Source organism: Malania oleifera, chromosome 3 (genome assembly GCF_029873635.1).
Source record: "Malania oleifera isolate guangnan ecotype guangnan chromosome 3, ASM2987363v1, whole genome shotgun sequence".
Taxonomy (NCBI): domain Eukaryota; kingdom Viridiplantae; phylum Streptophyta; class Magnoliopsida; order Santalales; family Ximeniaceae; genus Malania; species Malania oleifera.
The window spans coordinates 19,568,436-19,590,345 of NC_080419.1; the positions used below are offsets into that span (position 1 = coordinate 19,568,436).

General features: G+C 37.3%; 1 protein-coding gene across 1 annotated transcript; it reads left to right on the plus strand.

Moving 5' to 3' along the window:
* The first annotated feature begins 310 nt into the window (after window positions 1-310).
* LOC131151188 (uncharacterized) lies at window positions 311-864 on the plus strand. The gene is made up of 2 exons (XM_058102435.1): window positions 311-461; window positions 572-864. The coding sequence occupies exons 1-2, from the start codon at window positions 311-313 to the stop codon at window positions 862-864; spliced, it is 444 nt and encodes a 147-aa protein (XP_057958418.1).
* Window positions 865-21,910: the final 21,046 nt, after the last annotated feature.

Sequence of the window (21,910 nt, forward strand, 5' to 3'; positions counted from 1 at the left end):
CTGTGAGATTGGTCCTTATATGGAGATTTTGGATTTTTATTGGATTTAATTTAATGATTATGTTGTTTGAAGTTATGATATGGAATTCTTATCTCTCCTCTGCCCTATTTTCAGGATGGATTCTGGAGATGAGAATGTAGAGGCTGAAGGAAGAGATGATTCAGTGACTTCTAGTGAAGAAGAGGACATAGATACCTCTAAGGTGTTGCGGGATATAGTCTGTAAGGTTAGGGCAGAGATGAAGAAGGAACCTAAATAATAGAACTGTCCACCTGCAGGTCAAGGCTGCAGTATTAAAGAGTTTATGAGGATGAACCCTCCAGCCTTTATAGGAGGACCTGATCTAGTGGTGGCGAAGAACTGGGTAAAGGAAATAGAGGAGATCATGATTGTACTCGACTGCACGGATGAGAAGAGGGTCCGTTGTGCCGCCTTCAAGATGACTGGAAAAACAAAGCGCGGTGGCTATCTGCGAAGCTGCTAGAGGATCAGAGGGTGGTAAGGATAGCTCTTACCTGGGAGAGATTCAAGGAACTGTTCTTTGACGTGTATTTTCCTTCATCTATCATAGAGGAGAAGATTAAGGAGTTTACTAATCTGACCCAGGGAGATATGACAGTTGTGGAGTATGCGGCTAAATTTGTGGAACTGTTGTGTTTTGCTCCATTTTTGATCCCAAATGAAGTAAGGAAAGCCAGGAAATTTGAGAAAGGCCCGAGGCGCAAGATCTACGAGCTGGTGGTCGGGTTTCAGGTCCAGAGTTTTACAGAACTAGTTGATAAAACTTCGGTGTTGGAGAAGAGTATCCAGGGCAGCACCGAGCCTTCAGAGCAGAATAAGAGACTTGCACCATCTAGTTTCTAATCTAAGGCTAGTCAGAGACCAGCAAAGAAAGGGAAGGAAATAGTAGGCTCTATATGCCCGAAATGTAATAAGAGGCATAGGGGCGAATGCTGGTTTGGCACTCTAAATTGTTATAGGTGCGGTAAGCCAGGGCATATCAAGAAGGATTGCTAAGAACCATTGCCTATGGTATCGGTTCAGAATCAGGATTGGGAAAACAACAAGTACTGCTTGGAAGAGGTGATCCACCCTGGTTGTACACACTTCGAGCTGAGGAGGATGCCATCAGAGAAGCAGGTATGAGATTATATTTAAGATAGTGATGATTTTATTTAATGAAGAATGATTGAATGGTTTATATGATGATATGTATGTTGACTTCTTATAGCGATAGTTAGCAAATGAATTTAAGTAATATAAAGGGATGATTAGTTAGTAAAATTTCGAGGACGAAATTTCTTAAGAAGGGGAGAATGTAAAGACTCGGAAATTTAAAAGGATTAAAATAATTTGGAAAAAAAATAATAAATAAAATAACAGATAAATAAATAAAAAGAATAGCGTGGAAAAAAATTAAATTAAATTAAATTAAGATTCACCAGTTCCACATGTACACATACCACACCCAATCCATACAGGATACACACATAATCTTCTTAACCACACAGGTTAAAACACAAGCTCCTCAATCACACCTACAAAGGGTCCATAAGCACGCAACTATCATAGTCCACATAGAATTACTCACACAATCTTCATTCACTCCCACACACACACAACCTTGTTCTGGGTAAATAGGTAAAACAAACTCATCATACCACTGCCAATGTTTTACCCCCCCTCCCATATAAACGCCCATATAACGACCTTCTCATACCACTGCCAATGTTATATGGCTATTTATATTAGGTACGATATAACGACCTCCTCATACCACTGCCAGCGTTATATCGCAATTTATATCAGGTACAATATAACAACCTCCTCATACCACTGCCAACGTTATGTCACAATTTTACACAGCCACAGCACAATACACATCCAGTACAGATAAACACATCAACGCATTTCCATTCACAAAATTTAATCATCCAAATAGCATCAAAACCAAATAGTACTCACAATCCAAACAGTATCCACAAGTGAGCATCAATCAAAATCAAGCAGCACCCGCAACCATTTAATTATCAAAGTTGTTTTCATGCCACACAATTTTTTCCAAAATAATATATAATCAAAGACAATATTTTCAATACCTGCACCATTTAGGAAATTATACCCAAATATGTATATAATTTTATACCCAAAATCTAACTGAATAAAAAATTTAATAAAAAATTGTTATAAAGTATTTCCCCTTACCTACTCCTCGGGATTCAGCCTAAAATCGAACAAACATGAGGCCTTGTATTCTAAAAATCCCAACTTACTCAAATCTCAGAAAAACACTCATTTAATACTTCCTATGCTCCAAATAATTATATTTGTTAAGAAAACTTCAAAATAACTCACTTACCTTGATTTTGGGATGTTTCCCAAAGTTCTCAAATCAAAATTCTACTTTGCCTATGTTGTAGAAAATCTTCCCAAGAGTCTCGTGGTAGCTTCCGATCGTTGAATCAGACTAAAATTGGGTCGGATTCAAAGAGAAGGCACAGAGGCCATTTTTAGAGAGTGAAATAGAAGAGAGAATGAAATCCTTCGTTAAAATTCTTATTTTTGCCTATTTATAGGCAACTTGCCACGTGGCCTCGTCGATGAGACATCTGGACTCGTTAATGAGCCCAAGAACACAGTTTGTGGATGAAATCGAGAGCTCATTGACAAAATTCAGAAATAGGAGAACCTCTCTCGGTAAACCCTCGTCGACGAGACTTGCATACTCAGCGACGAGGCTCAAAAGATTGCTCGTCGACGAGAAAATGCAGTTCATCGACGAGTGCCTACTTGTTACCCTTTTAAAATTTCTTTTCCCTTTCTTCTATTTCCCCTTTTCCTTTTACTATTTTAAATAGTTAAAATTTTTTCGGGTCATTACATTCTCCCCTCCTTAAAAGAATTTCATTCTCGAAATTCGTTAATCACCCATTTACACAACTAAAAAGCTATTTAACCACATTCATACATTTCAACCAATTCAAACAAATACAACACTGAATCATGCAAAGCCAAACAAGATTAATACACATGCTAACATAAATATATTACCTGAGCCTTTAGTATTGTCCTCCTCAGGTGTACCCAACATATAAACACGTGCCGGGGCACAACCGCCGTGAGGCACCAGGTTGTTCCTCTGATTCTGATTTGGAGCAGGTGCATTGTTCGGTGATTTCGAGATTCCTGGGCTATATACCATGTTTGATGCATCTATAGCACACAACACCCCTACTCCGACATTCTCCCCAATGCCGTTGGTTACATCTAGGGCAGTGGGGGCGTGACGAATAGCCCTGTCGTCCTCGATTATTCCTTTCCAACCCCTGACCTGCAACATCTCTGTCTCACCTCCACAACCCTTGTTTGACATTTTTTTGGGAGTGGGGAGACATATACCTTTTCCTTCATTCTGATGCCTCTGCAGCACTCTGTAGACTTGACTCTGCCATGGTGGCTTTTCCCACCAATTTTGCAAAATTCTGAATCTACAAACACGCCATATGCTCATGAATCCTCTAATTCAGGCCCCTTTCAAACCATATCACCTTTTGGTATTCATTTGGAACCATGAAAGGTGCAAAGCGAGAAAGTTGTAGGAACCTAGTAGTATACTGTTGAATAGTGAGCCGCCCCTGAGTTAGGTTGAAAAATTCCTCCGCCTTCGCATTTCTCGTGGTGGTGGGAAAATATCAGTCGTAAAACCACCTGCTTGAAATAACCCCAGGTCATCACTATCGGTACTGCTTGATGTTCCTCCAACAACTTCATTGCATGCCACCACCGTTTAGATTCTCCAACTAGCTTGAAAGTGGAGAAAAGAACCTTTTGCTCTTCGATGAAATTCAAAACTGTCATTATCTTCTCCATCTCTTGTATCCACGTCTCAGCTTTGATTGGGTCAGTACCACCCTCAAAAGATGAGGGTTTCAGACGGGTGAATTGATCAATCGTGCAACCCTGGTCCATTGGTGGGTAGCTTGATCTCCCAAAGTCTCATCTCATCTCTTACCTAACTTGACGAGCTATTCCTTGCAACAGTCAAGTGGTGTCAATCTCATCCCCACTGGAAGCTCCTAACTCGCTTCCTCCTCTTTCATCCATGCCTTTGCCTCCAGGATCCATCCCTAAATAAACATATAACAGAGGAAAATTTAAATCTCTACATCTTAATATATATATGACATTATTATAAAACATGAAACAAATTTAATATCCAAATCCTCAATTAAATATCCAACATCCAATTATCAGCAATCATCTTAACCTTCAAATTCAAATTCCAAATTCCAATTTCTCTGCTTGGAAACGTCACCGTCGATGGATTTACCATGGTTTTTTGAAACCGTCGACTGATTCAGAAAATCACAGAAGTCCGCCAAGGGATTTTTGCCTCCAGGCTACGAAACAAACTCAAACTCCTGTCAGTGCCTTAACCTACCAATTCCTACCCTTATTCAGCTCAAACCTATACTCTGGTATTAATCCTCCTAAAGTCTGCAAGACTGTTATGCTTTGATACCAACTGTAATGCCCCTGTACCCACCACATGGGGCCTAGGGTGTTATGAGACCAATCATACGTCTCTGATACCATTCACGCAGCAAAATTAATTATATAACCTCAACCAAAATACCAGAGTTCTATATTTACATATGCCAACCCATAAAAAGGTACATTCATATACCATATTCCATAACTAGGTCAAAATATATATTAAACATAAAACTAAATATATATTTGTTCTGGTATCCACTCATAAAAACTAACCCTGCCCTGGAGCTATCTAAGCTCGATCACTTGGAAGACCAAAAAAGATTAAATAATCGATGGGGGTGAGACACCTCTCAATAAGGAAGAAATAAGTTACAACAGTGTGCGGCTGAAATGTTTAATATAATTTTAAAATATAAATACAATTGCATTTCACTATCCATAGCAGCCAAGAAAACGCATTCATAATCACATCATTGCTGACTTCTCTGTCTCCCAATCACATTCATACAAACATAATTATTTTTACTGATAATTCCAGAGAATAGGGAAGTATACCCCCGCCTATGCAAGTAAATTCCCTCTACTCTAGTGCTAACATCCGCGCACTCACCTTTCTCAGTAAGCCCTCGGGTGATGTATGCGGGTAAAGTCTCCAAGAATAGGGAAGGTCACCCTCTACACAAGTGGCTTTCCTCTACTCTAGTATCCACAAATAATTACTAGAGCACTCGCCTTCCTCAGCAAACTGTCGGTGGAGTAATCCACTTTACCATAAATACTTCTGCAATTAAAGTTGAACATAAACAATGCTAATCATTTCACCAGTTCCACATGTACACATACCACACCCAATTCACACAGGATACACACATAATCTCCTTAACCACACAGGTTACAACACAAGCTTCTTAATCACACCCACAAAGGCTCCATAACCACACAAGTATCACTATCCACACAAAATTACTTACACAATCTTCATTCACTTCCACACACACACAACCCTATTCAGGGTAAATAGGTAAAACAAACTCCTTATACCACTGCCAATGTTTTACCCCCCATATAAAAGCCCATATAACGACCTCCTCACACCACTTCCAACGTTATATTGCAATTTATATCAGGTACGATATAACAACCTCCTCATACCACTACCAACGTTATGTCGCAATTTTACACAACCACAGCACAATACACATCTAGTAGAGGTAAACACATCAATGCATTTCCATTCATAGAATTTAATCATCCAAACAACATCACAACCAAATAGCATTCAAAATTCAAACAGTATCCACAAACGAGCATCAATCAAAATCAAGCAGCACCCGCAATCATTTAATTATCAAAGTTGTTTTCATGCCACACGATTTTTCCCAATATAATATATAATCAAAAACAATATTTTCAATACCTGCACCATTTAGGAAATTATTCCAAAAAATATATATAATTTTATACCCAAAATATAACTGGTTAAACAATTTAATAAAAAGTTGTTATATAGTATTTCCCTTTACCTGCTCCTCGAGATTCAGCCTAAAATCGAATAAACACGAGACCTTGTATTCCAAAAATTCCAACTTACTCAAATCTAAAAAAAAACACTCACTTAATACTTCCTAGGCTCCAAATAATTATATTTGTTAAGAAAACTTCAAAATAACTCACTTATCCTAATTTTGGAATATTTCCCAAACTTCTCAAATCGAAATTCTACTTTGCCTATGTTGTAGAGAATCTTACCAGGAGTCTTGTGGTAGTTTATGATTGTCGAATCGGGCTAAAATCAGGCCATATTCTAAGATAGAAGGTGGAGAGGCCATTTTTAGAGAGAGAATTAGAAGAGAAAATGAAATCCCTTGCTGAAATTCTAATTTTGCCCTATTTATAGGCAACTTGCCATGTGGCCGTCGACGAGACATTTGGACTCGTCGACGAGCCCAAGAACACAGTTTGTGGATGAAACCAGAAGCTCGTCAACAAAATTCAAAAATATGAGAACCTTTCTCTGTAAAACCTCATTGATGAGACATGCAAACTCAGCGACGAGGCTTAGAAGATTGCTTGTCGATGAGAAAATCTAATTCGTCGACGAGTGCCTGCTTGTTACCCTTTTAAAATTTCTTTTCGCTTTCTTCTATTTCCCTTTTTCCTTTTATTATTTTAAATAGTTAAAATTTTTCCAGATCGTTACACACCTGTTCTTTTTCTGTTCGTTTATTAACCAAGTCAGTAGCACATCAGTCACCTGATGATGAAACATCAGTCGCCTGACCGCCTGACCACCTGGCCACTCTTTGTTTTTCAAAGTTTGGTTCCAAAGCTTTAAATGTATAACTTGGAAAACTTAATTTGAACTTTATGAAAATATTTTCCATTTAAAAATTAGGTCTTTAAGTCCATGATATATCCTAAGAGTTTCAATCAACAATATTGAAATTTTGAAGTACATATATGAGACTTTAGTAAGATAAAAAATATCGAAGATCCTAAGTCTTCATGTCTTATAGCTTCCACGCTTTGTCCAAGAATTAACCATCTATTCAATATGATTCATTCATCATGTCTCATATTCTTAATTGTAGATGTCATTCAATTTCTTCAAGTATACTTTCGTAAAAACACTTGAGCATTGAAACTTAACTTAAGCAAACATGTTAAGTAAACTTGATTTGTTATTATCAAAATGAGATTACGCCTTGTTAGGCCAACAATAATACATTTGACTTTAGATATTATTTTCACTTGTATTTTTTTTTTAGGAAATATAGTAATTTTCTTTAAAATTTGTTTGAAAGACAAAAACCTCTTTTGTCATTTAAAAATAGTGCTGACTTGAAATGATATTTCAATATAATGAACCTTATCCTTTTTCCTTAGTTGGTAATTACTAATAAAAACCAAAATAAATCAATTTAATGTATTTTTTTTAAATTGAAATATTGAAGTTGTGAGAAATGAACACAAATTGCATATATGTATTTTTTTTTTCTTTTCAAGTGCATTTTTTATTAGACCAACAAGTTTACATATATACATTCATATATGAAGATGTATCAAATATATGTTATGTGTTCATCTTTTTCCTTTTAGGTGCATTTCTACTTACCATGTAGGGGATTATGATTCGTTCATGCTTTCATTAGCATTCAATCAAATGGCAGCGGAAAGCGTAAGCATTCATGAAAGCAGTAGCAAGCAAGCAGTGAATATTGAATCTACGAAATTCATTAACAACACCTCCGTTGACATCGTGTGTTTGGAGAGGGAGGCAAGTAAGCTATACATGTTGACAATAGTTAGTGAGTTTTACGATGACCGATGAACACTCACCCTCTCCTAAAGAGTTTTCTAGGTCATTCCTACTCTAGCACTAGGAAACATCAAAGTGACTGTGGAGTCATACTGCCTTATTTGGCAAACAAAGACACTACTGCTTACAGTAACAATACATTTCCAACTCTCAGGAAATTGACTAAGAATCAGTATGAAAAGTTGATCGATTTTGACCAGAAGGTTTGAATAGTTTTTCAGAGTCATTTCAAGTCCGTTTTTGAACAACTTAAATAATTTCTAACATTTTTCAGCCATTTTGAATTCAACCATCACTACAAAAAAACCTGGCTTTTAGTGATGAAATTATTAGTGACAGATTTAATTTCGTCACTAAAGGTGGGGTATTAGTAACGAATTTGACAAGCAGCACTAATACGGAACTATTAGTGACGAAATTGAATCCGTCACTAATAATTTTGTCACTAAAAATCAAAATAATCGAGGGAAATAGTTTTTCGCGCATAAATTATCCTGAGAAAATATTTGCGATGATTTGTACAGTATTAGTGACGAATAAGATCTGTCACTAAAAATTTATTATTAGTGACGAATAAATAACCGTCACTACTATTATTTTAAAAATAAATATTTTTTTTTTCAGAGTATTAGTGACGAATATACAAATTCGTCATTATTGCCCCAGTATTAGTGACAGATTTGGATACCGTCACTAATAATTCCCGTATTTAAAAATAAATAAGAATTTTTTATTTCAGAGTATTAGTGATGAAATCATTTATTCATCACTATTTGCCTATTATTAGTGACAGATCTGGGAACCGTCGTCACTAATACTTCACGTATTAAAAAATAAATAAGAATTTTTTATTTTAGTGTATTAGTGATGAATATACAAATTCGTCACTATTGCCCCAGTATTAGTGATGGATTTGGGAACCATCACTAATAATTCCCGTATTTAAAAATAAATAAAAATTTCTTGTTTCAGAGTATTAGTGACGAATCTCTTTATTCGTCATTATTTGCCCATTATTAGTGACGGATTTAAGAACCGTCACTAATACTTCCCATTTTTAAAAATAATCCCAATAATTTTATTTCAGAGTATTAGTGACGCCATTATATGTTCGTCACTATTGCCCCAGTATTAGTGACGGATTTGAGAATCATCACTAATACTTCTGCTATTCTAAAATAATTTTAATTTTTTTTTATTTCAGAGTATTAGTAACGAATTTTGATATTCATCACTATTTCTCTTGTATTAGTGACGGATTTGAAGACCGTCACTAATACTTCCCGTATTTAAAAAATAAAAGAATTTTGGTTGCAGAGTATTAGTGACGAATTTACTAATTCATCACTATTGCTCTACTAGTAGTGACGGTTATGGATTCGTCACTACTGGTCATTTTATTAACTTTACCCTAATTTTCCTTCTCTTCCCTCCTTTCCCTTTCCTTTCCCACTCGTCTCCCTCTGCGCTCTTCCCATCCTCCCCTCCCCGATCCCCCTCCTTTCCCTCCTCTCTTCTTTCCTCTCCTTTCCTTCCTCCTCCTTCGGCTGCCCTCGGAGCCGCCCTCACAACCGCCCCTCCTTTCCCTCCTCCTTTCTTTCCCCTCCTTTCCTTCCTCCTCCGGCTACCCTCGCAGCCGCCGCTACCGCTACCCGCCACTCGCCGTCGAGTCCACCACCTTTGACTACCCTCGGAGTCACAGCCGTAGCCGCCACCACCGCTACCTGGCCAGTTAGTCGTCATCGAGTACCCTGCCTCCGGCTGCACTCGGAGCTGTAGCCGCAGTCGTGCCGCTACTACGCCATCGAGTCCTCTGCCTCCCAACCCCTGGTATGTTTTTTTTTTTAATTAAAATTTGGGCGATTTTGATTACATGTCCTAAAATTTTCCACAATCATAAATTATATTCAATATTGAGTTAATTTAAAACTCAATATTTACTTATCATAAATTATAACTTATGAAAACTCAATATGATAGTTTTAATATGTAGTGATTTTAATTTACGCCACCTTTTGGCTAAATTGTGAGCAAGCTGAAGCTATAATCCTGCCTTGAGTCGATGTTATTTGAAAATTTTAAATTTGAAACTTGACCAAAGTTCATCAAATATTATAATTGCTAGACTCGAGTTTGTGTTCTTTAAAAATCAAGCTTGGATTGACTAATATGTTTGGTTATAGAATAATATTCTATATATATCATATTGTTTTTATAATTTAAAAACAATAAAAAAATCATGTGTTACACTTGTACGATGTATTGTTAAACTTGTTTTAAATTACGAAGCTACTTTATTAATTTGAGCTCGACTTGATTTGAGTAAAAAATTAGTTAATACAAAAAATGAAAAAGTAATTTAATCAAATAAAATAAATTCGGGTGGTGATTTGGTTTATAATATAAATATTAATAACCTTTTAAGTATAATTGAAACGGGAAAGAGTTCATATGTGACTAACACCTCTTATCACAAAAATGGGAATATATATATATAAAGGAAACCAATGATAAGGGCTAATAATTGGTACTGCTAAAATGCAGTGAATTTTGTTGGGAAACTAAGAATGACATATGCATGAAACCTTTTTTTTTTTTTTTTTCAAAAAAACAAAAAGGAGAGAAGGAATTTTAATAAGAAAAATACTTTGTAACCTTAGTAATAATAGTAATAATAATGATGATGAATTTGAACTACATGAATTTCCAAGTTTATAATGGATTGAATAAGTCTGAGAAATTGATTCAAGAGCCTCCAAATGGAATTTTATAGTAATCTGCATGCATGAGGACATGTAGAGTTAAAGTGCTCTATTATTAATGTTGATTCATATCACTTCGACCCAACTAGCTAGAGACTGCAATTATTATTAGCTGATTTGCATTTAAATGAACATTTTAGAATTTGGTTTTCGCTTGGTTAATTTCGACAATTATGTGAGTTGGTTTGTATCCTTATTTTTTTTTTTTTTTTCTGTACTATTATAGTGGTTAGTATTAATTTGGTCGATGATATTCCTACCATATTTGGTGCTCCCACAGCAGCCACGTAATCACTTGAAATCCCGAGTCTCCCGTTTGTCATGAAGCAAGTTTTGTAGGTTTAAATCCTACCATGATCTATGTAACGCAAACATATATTGATATAAGTGGAAGATTGGCCATATAAACAAGATATATACTATGATCATACCATTCCAACTCTATCAAGTATTAAGTTAAGCTAGTTTCTACAAAATTATGGAACACGTGTTATGTGACTCAAAACTGAAGCAGCAAGTCTAAGATACGTGCTCATTTTTTTTTAAAGTAAATTAAAATTTATGATTGTGGTCTAAGTTTACATGTTTAACAGTAAAAGGTTCATGTGTATGTTTTATGTAAAAAAGGTAGTGGAATTAAGAAATTATTTATGATAAATTGAACTTTATGGTTTTTAAGGGAATGAATCAATGAGAAATAGTAAAAAATTGAACTTTATGGTGTTTAATAACTTGTTTTAGTTGTTACAGAAAAGTAGTCAGTTTTAATGCATGGGTTTTCTGTAACAACTAAAAAAAGAAGAAAAAAAGTTAATAAACATAAGTAGAACTTATTAAAATATAAAAACTAATAAAAATAGACCTTTAAATTTGCTGAGTGGAGAGTGGAGAAACAACCTTCCAACCAAAAGGTCACCCACCCAGTCGACTTTGCTTTTCTTTTCAAGATGGTTTCCTTCTCTAATTCTGGTTTTCTTCTAGTTTTATATCCAACAACAAAAAGAAAAGTCCAAAATAAGAAGGCCAACAGACTTATTTCTTCTCTATTGGTGGACAGAACTTACATAAATGGTGAAAGAAGGCCATTGTGCAAATGTCTAAAAGTTTTAAGTTGGGTTTTGGGGGAGACATATCCAAATCTTACATTCGTATGATTTGTTTCATCTATTCGATAGCCTTCTATGATATTCATATACATTCGAACTGATTTATGTCTTTCCATGAATTTATGATTTGAGTCAGGAATCATACGATTCTAAGAGCTATGAGTATACATATTGTTAGTATATTGCTTGAATCTATCAAGTTTAAGTGCAGGAATTTTTTGGGATATGTTCAATTTACAGACGGCATGCTGCCGAATTTTTGTTAAAGTTTTTCCATAATAAAACTATGTACAAAGAAATGTATGTATGATAAGTTAAAACTTAAAGTCATTCTAACTCGTGCCTCTCATGTGTTGAAATTCGTAAGAAAAGAGACGATCTTAGGCTTATTATTGAAAATCAAAAAGACTTGGTTAAGAACAACAATCTTAAGTGTACAGTGAAAGATCAAGAACTAAATGCCATTTGAAGTAAAATGCCAAATTAATTACTACCATTTCAAGTATTCATTGAAGCTTAGACCCGTCCAAGAACGGTTACTATACATTCATACCTAATCGTACATGTGAGACAAATCAATTGTTATATTTCAATTGATTATTAGTCATACTATGTTGACTAATAATCACTTGAACATGTTAATTATTTGTTTCACTTACGATTAGTAATGTTTGTATTTCAACCATTCTTGGATTGTCCAATGTAGACAGTTTAAGAAGTTATATTTACATTGTTGTCATCGTTCACGCTTTGTCAATTGTCATTATATATTTCGAGCGCATCTCTACTTGTGTTCTCTGGGTACATAGTGGGGTGTCATGATAATTTTTTAGTGATAAAAAACTAGCAACATGTTCACTTCCCCCATCTCGTTTTACTTGGAGAGACATGGGGAGATGCTGCCAAAATTTATAACGACTACGACGAAGGAATTTGTGCAATTGATCACAATGTAAATGCAACATTCCTAAATGAGATAGGATCCGTACCCTTTAGAGTATGATGGTTGATTATAGGATTCACGATGCATGCGTTATAAACATTATGAGAATGTAATGAACACCATTTACTTGAACATGTTATAGGGTAATTAATGAACATGGATAAGAGTTGGATGAACGCTCGGGGTAGGTTTTTGTCAGAATACGTGAAAGGGATACATGATTTCATTGAGTTCGTGTGTCCTCGTGCAGACAAAGTCAGTAGAATAAGGTGTCCTTGCAAGAAATGCCAGAACATAACATTCAAACACATTGATTTGGTCAATTCACATTTATTAGACTTTGGAATGGGGAAAAGGTACACAACATAGGTGTTCCACGGTGAAGATTACGTAGTTTAGAGTGATGATGATAATGATGAAGATGAGGGGGCAAATATAGTAGGTGGTGATACCTATTTGGAAGGGGTAATTGCAATGTTAGGTGACTTGTAAAGGGGGATTGCAATGGACATGGGCAATGTGCCTGTGTCACATATTGGTGATGAATCTATTTTAGCAGGTACCGTACCTTACGATCCTAGTACGTTGAATCGACTCGATAAACCATTTGCTAATCTCATGAGGGATGCATGAGTGCCCCTATATCCAAACTGTAAAAAATTCTCAAAATTAGAGTTTCTGATAAAGTTGCTTCATGCAAGGATAATATATGTGTTATCTTAGAGCGCATTCAATATGCATTTAAGCCTCATTAAGGCAACATTGTCTGATGGTGAAGCACTTCCCAAGTCTTTTTATGAGGCGAAGACATACATGCGTGAATTGGGTCTCGGTTACACTCTAATACATGTGTGTAGGTATGATTGTGCACTCTTTTATGGTGAACATGAAAATGCGAATGAGTGTCCAGAATGTGGTGAACCAAGGTATACAACTAATCAGAAGAAGGGTAAAAAGATCTCCAAAAAAGTTTTGCGATATTGTCCATTAATCCCACGGCTACAACGATTGTATATGTGCAAAAAGACTGCTACAGATATAAGATGGCATCAAGAGAAACATCTTCCAGATGGAAACACCTTTAGCCATCCAGCTGACTCTGAAGCTTGGGCCGATTTTGATAACATGCATCCGTGGTTTGCTAGTGATCCTCGCAACATCAGACTTGACCTTACTTTAAATGGGTTCAATCCTTTCGGTTACATGAACAATCCATATAGCATGTGGCCAGTTATGATGATGTCATATAATATACCACCATGGCGATGTATGAAAGAACCTTTCATTTATATGTCTCTGTTCATTCCTGGACCGAGGGCACCTGGTAATGATATTGATGTTTACTTGTGTCCGTTAATTGATGAGTTGAAAGAATTATGGGAAAAAGGAGTGGAGACGTTCGATGTGGAAACCGGGACAACATTTCGGATGCATGCTGCAGTCTTGTGGACAATTAATCATTTCCCCACTTATGGCAACCTGTCAGATTGGAGCACAAAAGGTTACTTAGCATGCCCAGTATGTAATAAGGATGTTGGGTCCTTATCCTTGAAGCATGGCTGCAAGTTATGCTTTATGTGTCATCTTCGTTTTCTATGAACAGTCAATCCTTGAGGACTCATGGCGTCAGAAGCTTCAATGGAAAACCTGAACAAGAGTCGCAACCAAAGCAACTAAGTGGGGAAGAGATATTAAACCAGTTAAGGTTGATTGGAGATGTGAAATTTGGAAAACCACCAACCAGTAGAAAAAGAAAATGCATTGAGTTTGAGTTGAATTGGACAAAGAGAAGCATCTTTTTTGAGTTGCCATACTCAAAAGATCTTTTACTATGCCACAACTTGGATGTCATGCACATCGAAAAGAACATTTGTGAGAATGTCATTGGTACATTGCTTGATATAAATGGGAAGACAAAGGGCACTATAAATGCTCGCCGGGATATAGAAGATATGGGAATACGGCCTGAGTTGCACCTGTTTCGTGATGAGGACAAAATTCTCATGCCATCAACTTGTTACACATTTTCAAAGGATGAGAAGAATAAATTCTTCGAATGGTTGAAATCAGTGAAGTTCCTCGATGGATATGCATCGAACATAACTCGATGCATAAACACAAAGAAAGGGAAGATGCTAGGAATGAAAAGTCATGACTGTCACATCATTCTACAATGGGTTCTACCCATTTTCCTTCGTGGACACTTTACTGAAGATGTTCGCTCGGTGCTGATTGAGCTGGGAATCTTTTTTCGACAATTGTGCTCCGAAAAATTAAGCGTAAACCTACTTGAAATGTTAGAGAATGACATCGTGATCATACTATGCAAGCTGGAGAAAATATTTCTGTCAGCATTCTTCGATGTGATGGTCTGCCTAGCCATCTATTTACCAAGGGAGGCCATAATTGGAGGACCGGTTCAATATCGTTGGATGTATCCTATTGAGAGGTAAATTATAAAGTCCTTGTATAATGGTCATGTGATTTCCTTTTTTTTTTTTATTTTTTTTCTTTATTGTGTCTATAAGTCTATAATGCTATGTAAAATACATACATTCTTGTCCACTTTGAGGAGTACGTGCGCAATAAGGCACAGCCGGAACATTCAATCATTGAAACATACATTGACAGTGAATGTCTTGCATTTTGCTCATTGTATCTACATGATATTGACACAATGTTCACTCGTGAGGAGCGAAATGCAGACGTTTATGCTATTAATGTCGAAGATGAAGAACTCAAGAGCTTTATATTTCAAGAAAATGTTCGGCCTCTCGGTGCACGAGTTTACGATTTCATTGATATGGACGACCTACAAAAGGCTAATTTTTACATCCTCAATAATTGTGATGAAACTGTTCCATATATTGAGTACATAGTTCCAAACTCCTTACTTTGCATTGTATTTACATATGCATAGTTATATACTTAGTTGACATTAACATGTACTACTGTTGCATATAGCGAACATAAAGCTGAACTCCTGGCCCAAAATGAATGAAATGTTAACGAAAGATATAAGAAGGAATTTATTAATTGGTTTGGGAGTCGTGTAAGTAACAAATACTGCTTGAGTGAGAAGTAATGTATGTGTTCACTATTGACAGTTTATTCTTCTAAACTCTTGTTTATTTAATAGATGAAAGTCATGTATTACAGTAAGGAACAACCAGCAAGTAAAGATTTGTACGTGTTGGCATGTGGCCCCGATCAATGAGTTAACTGCTATAGCGGTTGCATTGTCAACGGGTTACGATTTCATACAAAGTCCCTCGAACTGCATAAAAGAACCCAAAATTGTAGGTTTGCGGTGCTAGGCATAGAAGGAGATGAAGAAATTGACTACTCTGGTGTGCTGGACGACATTATAGAGCTTAACTATGGAGCCAATAGACTCGTCCACTTGTTCAAGTGTACCTAATGGGACATCGGCAATAGAAAGATTGGGATAAACACCGATGTCTACTTTATTAGTGTCAATTTTAGCAAGACCTGGTATCAAAATGACCCTTTTGTGCTTGCGACGCAGGCAGAACAAGTGTTTTACCTTAAAGACACTAAATTGAAGGATGAATGACATGTGGCCCAAAAGATTCCTCCCAAAAATTTGTACGCTATTACAGAAGTTGTAGATGGGGAGATGAGTGCCAGTGAGACTATATTCCAAGAAGATGAGCCATCTGTTAGTGCAGTAGTGCAATTTGCTTTAAAGTTGTCGAACAAGGTGCCGATCCTATACCATTGCATAGGGATGGTGCCACGGCAGAATAAGTAGGGACTTTTGACATTACAATTGAACCTTCTGTAGACGTTTGCTTCATCGACGATGAGGAAACTGATGGGGAAGATGAACAGGAGTCGAGTACTGTAGTGAAGAGGAAGACACTTTAGAAAGTAAGGATTGTAGAAACCCTATTTTTGCCCGAGTCAAATACAACAAAATCATTATTATTATTATTATTATTATTATTATTATTATTATTATTATTATTATCATTATCATTATTTTAAATATTATTTTATTTATTATTATTATTATTACTTTAGTATTATTTTTCTTATTTTTATTATTATAATTTATTATTATTATTATTATTATTATTATTATTATTATTATTATTATTATTATTATTGTTGTTGTTGTTGTTGTTGTTTTTAAATATTACTTTATTATTATTATTATTATTATTATTATTATTATCATCATCATTATCAATATTATCTCTATTTTTTATTATTACTTTATTATTATTATTATTATTATTATTATTATTATTATTATTATTATTATTATCATTATTATTATTTTACTATTATACTATTATTATTATTATTATTATTATTATCATTTTGGTTATTATTATTATTATTATTATTATTATTATTTAGTATTATTGTTGTTGTTGTTATTATTATTATTATTTAGTATAATAAATAAAAAATAAAAAATAAAAGGATAAAAGGGGGGCTTGGGGGGGGGGGGGGGAGAAACCCTAGGTCCTCGACCACCCTGTTTTCTCTATATAATCACACCAAATACACAGAGCCGGGGGGCAGGGACAAAACACAAAAAAAAAAAAAACCCTACATTATTTTCCCATCATGGCCTCTCTGCTGCGCACCCGTTCCTCCCTTGCTTTCCTTCTCCCTCACAGCCGCATCTCTCCATCGCAGGCTCCTTCCTTTTCTCTCCCATTCCCTGCCTTTCCTCCGTCTTCATCACAAAGCCCCAGCCGAGCCCCTGCAGCACACCCACTCGCCCAGCCTCTTTCTCCTGTAACACCACGGCCAACCACAGCAGTCCCCCCTTGTCTCGATCCCTACTCTCTTCCCCGGCCCCTCAATCTCTCCCTCAAAGCTCCGTTCCAGCTTCTGCAACCACCCACCGCTGGCCAGAACCCAGGCAACCACCAGCTGCAATGCCATCGCTGTCGCTCACTTCTGCTGCCGTCGCCATCGCCGTCACCATCCCCCGATGAGATCCTCCACCGCTGCAATCGAGGCACCAGCAGCCACCACTCAAAGTCCTCCACAGCTACAACCAAGACGCTATCAGCCAGAACTCCGACGGAAACCCACTCCTCTCAGCCACTCGCAACAACAACAACCGTGCCCTACTGTTCCTCCTGTCTCCTCTCACAGCAGCCTCAGTCCTTCATTCCGGCGAGCTACCGAGGCTCTCTGCTCCACAATAACGTCCGACCACACCAGTAGACCACCCGGACAGCCAACTTGAAGAAGCTGCTATTCCACAGCAACTCCAGACCTCCCTCTGCAACACAACCGCAGCCAACATACCTCCGGCCATCACCACAGCAGCCCGCCGCTCCACCAGTTCTCTGTTCTCGCCTGTAACACCAGCATCACACCTCATCACCGTCACCAACCTAGCCGACGGCAGCTACTTTTTCCCACGACCACGTCCACCGGGTGAGGTTCTCACACACGTCCACCGTGTGTCTCACATTTTTTCCCAACTTCAACATTCCTCTCAGAGACAAGAACCTGAGGAACTGCATGAAGGTTCAACTGCAAATTACCGGTGCTCCACAAGTCTCATCAGCCTACATGGCTACTCTGCATCATCAACTTATCTACAGACTCCAAGATCATGCTGTTGATCTTCCTTTACCAGGACAGTCTGAAGATACCATCCTGATCACTGCGGAACGAGAAGATGATGTTCCAACCATACTACAGATCCCACGTCAAATCCCTAGAGAAGAATTAAAAGAACTCATTCCTCTTGAATGGATTTCCAGCTATGAACAGCTTCATCAGCAATCTTCACCGATCCATCTTTCAGACCCAAAATTCCAAAGACTTCCAGATGGTTCGGTAAAGACAGTGTTCAACCCGAAAGACACAGCTTCATCGAGCACACCTCCGGTGTTCCAGTCACTAATGATAAAGCTTGTTACTTTCGAGGATGACATTCCAGTCAGTCATGTTGAAGTAGACGGATCTCCCATCTATACAGACAAGATCGAAGGTCACTTCATATGGGATGTTGATCCCTCCATGTGCAATCCAGACTGCTCTTGCCGCCAAACACAAAAAAGAGAAACTAAACCATCCTATAAACCGTTTTCTCCCTACAGAAAACCTGATGACCCATCCAGCCCATGGATAGGCATCCGACGTCTAGATCCAAAACCAAAACCTTTGTGGATCTATGATAGAGCCCTTGAAATTCTTCGAGAAGAAGGTCTCCTTCCTCCTGAAGAACCTGAACTAGAACCCTATCAAACTGAACCCTACCAAACTCCAGTTTCCAAATTACCAGAAACTCAGCCAATTCCCTGTTTCATGGCTTCTCCATATGACAAACAGTTTCCACCCTTGGAACCCAGATCATACGATTCCAACCTTCACTCTAGACCATTCATCCAACCCTCTGAAGTTCAACCAGACGGATCAAGGAAACTTCCATCTCAAGCTAAACAAGTTTTGAACTGGCAAACCCAGAATGCTAGAACACAGAACATGACGCTGACTGCCATTGATAATAAAGTTGATAGACTCATCAACCATGGCGCTCAGATGAATCAACGCTTTGATACGCTTGATTCCAGAATCGAAGCATTATATGACGATCTCAAAAGGAGAATTGATGTTCTTAGTTCTGAACTCAGATATTTCATCTCTGAAGGTTACAATGGCTCATTATTTAGTGCTAAAGAAGAAGAAATCAGAAGACTCAGAGAAGAAGTATCACAGATTGAACGAGAACCTACACACCTAAAGCCTTTCCGTATTCTCCATCATATTCCTTCATTCCACATTCGCCACCTACACCATCCTAAAGACAGCCTGATTACTCCAAACATTTCAAATCTACTGCTGAAATCCTGAAGAAACATTCCCTTATTCCAGCAGCTCTTGTTGCTCGCAGATCTCCAATCCCAGCAAAACCTTTGCCACCTGAATCTATTCATCAGCCACCTGAACCAGTTGATCAGAAACTCAAAAGCCCATTTGTTTCACCTGATCAATCTCCATCCTTCCTTGCTGATCCCATTCCTGAAAAACCCATTGAAGACAACAGTGATGTTTCCACTGAAGCTGAAACATCCTCCTCATTTACAGATCAAGAGATTACTGATCTCACCAACATGATGATGGCATCTCCCACAGAACCAGGATCGTCCAGAACTCAAGAATTCCATGACGAATCCGATACCACAGTCCCTATTGTGGAAGAACCCTCGGAAGCCACCTCGGCTCCTCATCATCCAAACAACAACTCATGGTTCTCTTTTGACGGATTGCCTCCAACTAAGTGGAGAGACAGAATTGGTGAATTCGGTGCATGGATTGACCTCCAACTCTTAAAGCCCGGAAACACATTACAATCAGTTCTTGTTGAATTTACATCCAGATTTACTGGAACATTAAGAGATTGGTTCCAAAGTCTTGGTGAATTCAGACAAGTCACATTCATTAATTCCCAGATTCCCTCCTTTGCCCTGGGAACACTTTATAGAGAATTTGTTGGTGATCCAGACATTCATGCCAATGTTGTCCGACAAGAATATTTTGAAATGAGATGTTGCTCTTTAAAGAAGAAGGATCTTGATTTTCATTATCAAAGGATGTCTAAACGGTATTATCTTCTTGGTGGATTTCATGATGATAATCTCAGACAAGTTTACATTAATTCATTACCAGAAGATATCCAGCCAGACTTACAGAGAAAGATCGCTTCACTCTCTCGACCTCTCAAAGATATCTCCTTAGGAGAAATTCATCAACTGGCACTCACTGCTCTTGAGAAGTTATGTGACACTCATCAACTGTTCTCAAAGATGATCAAGCAGAATCATAAGTTCACGAAGCAATGCAAAAAGCCCTACTTACAGATCAAATGCAAAGAGAAGAATTGCATCTGTAGTCCCAAAAAGAAGAAGCATTTCAAAGACTACGGTTCTGACAGACTCTCCAAGAAAGATTACAGAAAAAGGAAAAGATTCAGATTCTTCAAGAAGAAGAACTAAAGAGGACATGACAAATCTCCAAGATGTTTCATTTGAAAAAAGAAAGGACACTATGCAAAACAGTGCCCGATGAACAGGACAAAATCTGCAAAGCTTGCTCAACAGTTACAAAACGAAGAAATTGATGCAGATGCAGAATCTGTTCTCTCAAAACAAGAAGAGATGACTGAAGACACTGTTCTCGTCCTCACTGATTCAGAAGATTCTGATTCAGACATTGATGATCACTCGGACGAATCTCTTTAGATCCAACCAGCTCAGCCTATTCTCTTCTCTTAAGATTCTCATATCAGTCCTCATGTCTAGATCCAGCTCCTTCCTGAAAAACATGGTAAACCTATTCCTGCTGTTGCATTCATTGATACAGGATCTCATAAGACCATGATCAATCCTAAAGTCTTACTACCAAATTGTTGGTCTTCCCATACTCAGTTTTTCAGAGCTGCTAATGATCAAATCTTTACAACCACTTTGATTTCCAAAAGGAAAATTGGGATTAAACTCCTTCCTAATTGCATCATTTGGACTCAAGTAATCGGTAGTCCACTCCCTCAAAAAGATGTTCTTTTAGGATGGGATGTTTATTGTCTTTCAAAATCCTTAAGGATTCTTCCCACTGGAATTAAATACAAAAGAGAATTCAAGCCTTTTACCGAGACAAACAAGATTTATTCTCTTTCGTATCCCTCTCCAGATTTTCAGCCCATTCAAAACAAACTTCTGAGGTTATGTGCAGAAAGTCATGATCAGTTCATTCATGATCATCCACTTTGGAAAAACCCAGATTTCTTCATCCACATTCCCTTCAAGCTCAATGAAGATGTTAGTCCGATTAAAGCTACGCATCCGGGAATGACTCCATCAGACCTTAAGCTTGCCAGAGAAGAATGTTATTCTTTATTAAAACAAGGTCTCATTGAACCAACTAATTATTCTTGGGCATGTCAAGCATTTTATGTTGAAAAAAGATCAGAGAAGATCAGAGGAAAAAAGAGATTGGTTATCGATTACAAGCCGTTGAATGTGTTCATCAGGGATGACAAGTTCCCTATTCCAAAAGCAAGAACACAGTTCATCCATCTTGCTGAAGCACAAATATTTTCAAAGTTCGATCTTAAGGGTGCATTTTGGCAACTCAGTATTCACCCAGATGACAGATACAAGAAAGTGTTCTATATTCCGAATGAACAGTTCCAATGGACAGTTTTGCCCTTCGGTTGAAAGATCGCGCCGTCACTGTTTCAAAAAGCGATGACTAGGATCTTCAATCCTATTCTGCATTGTAC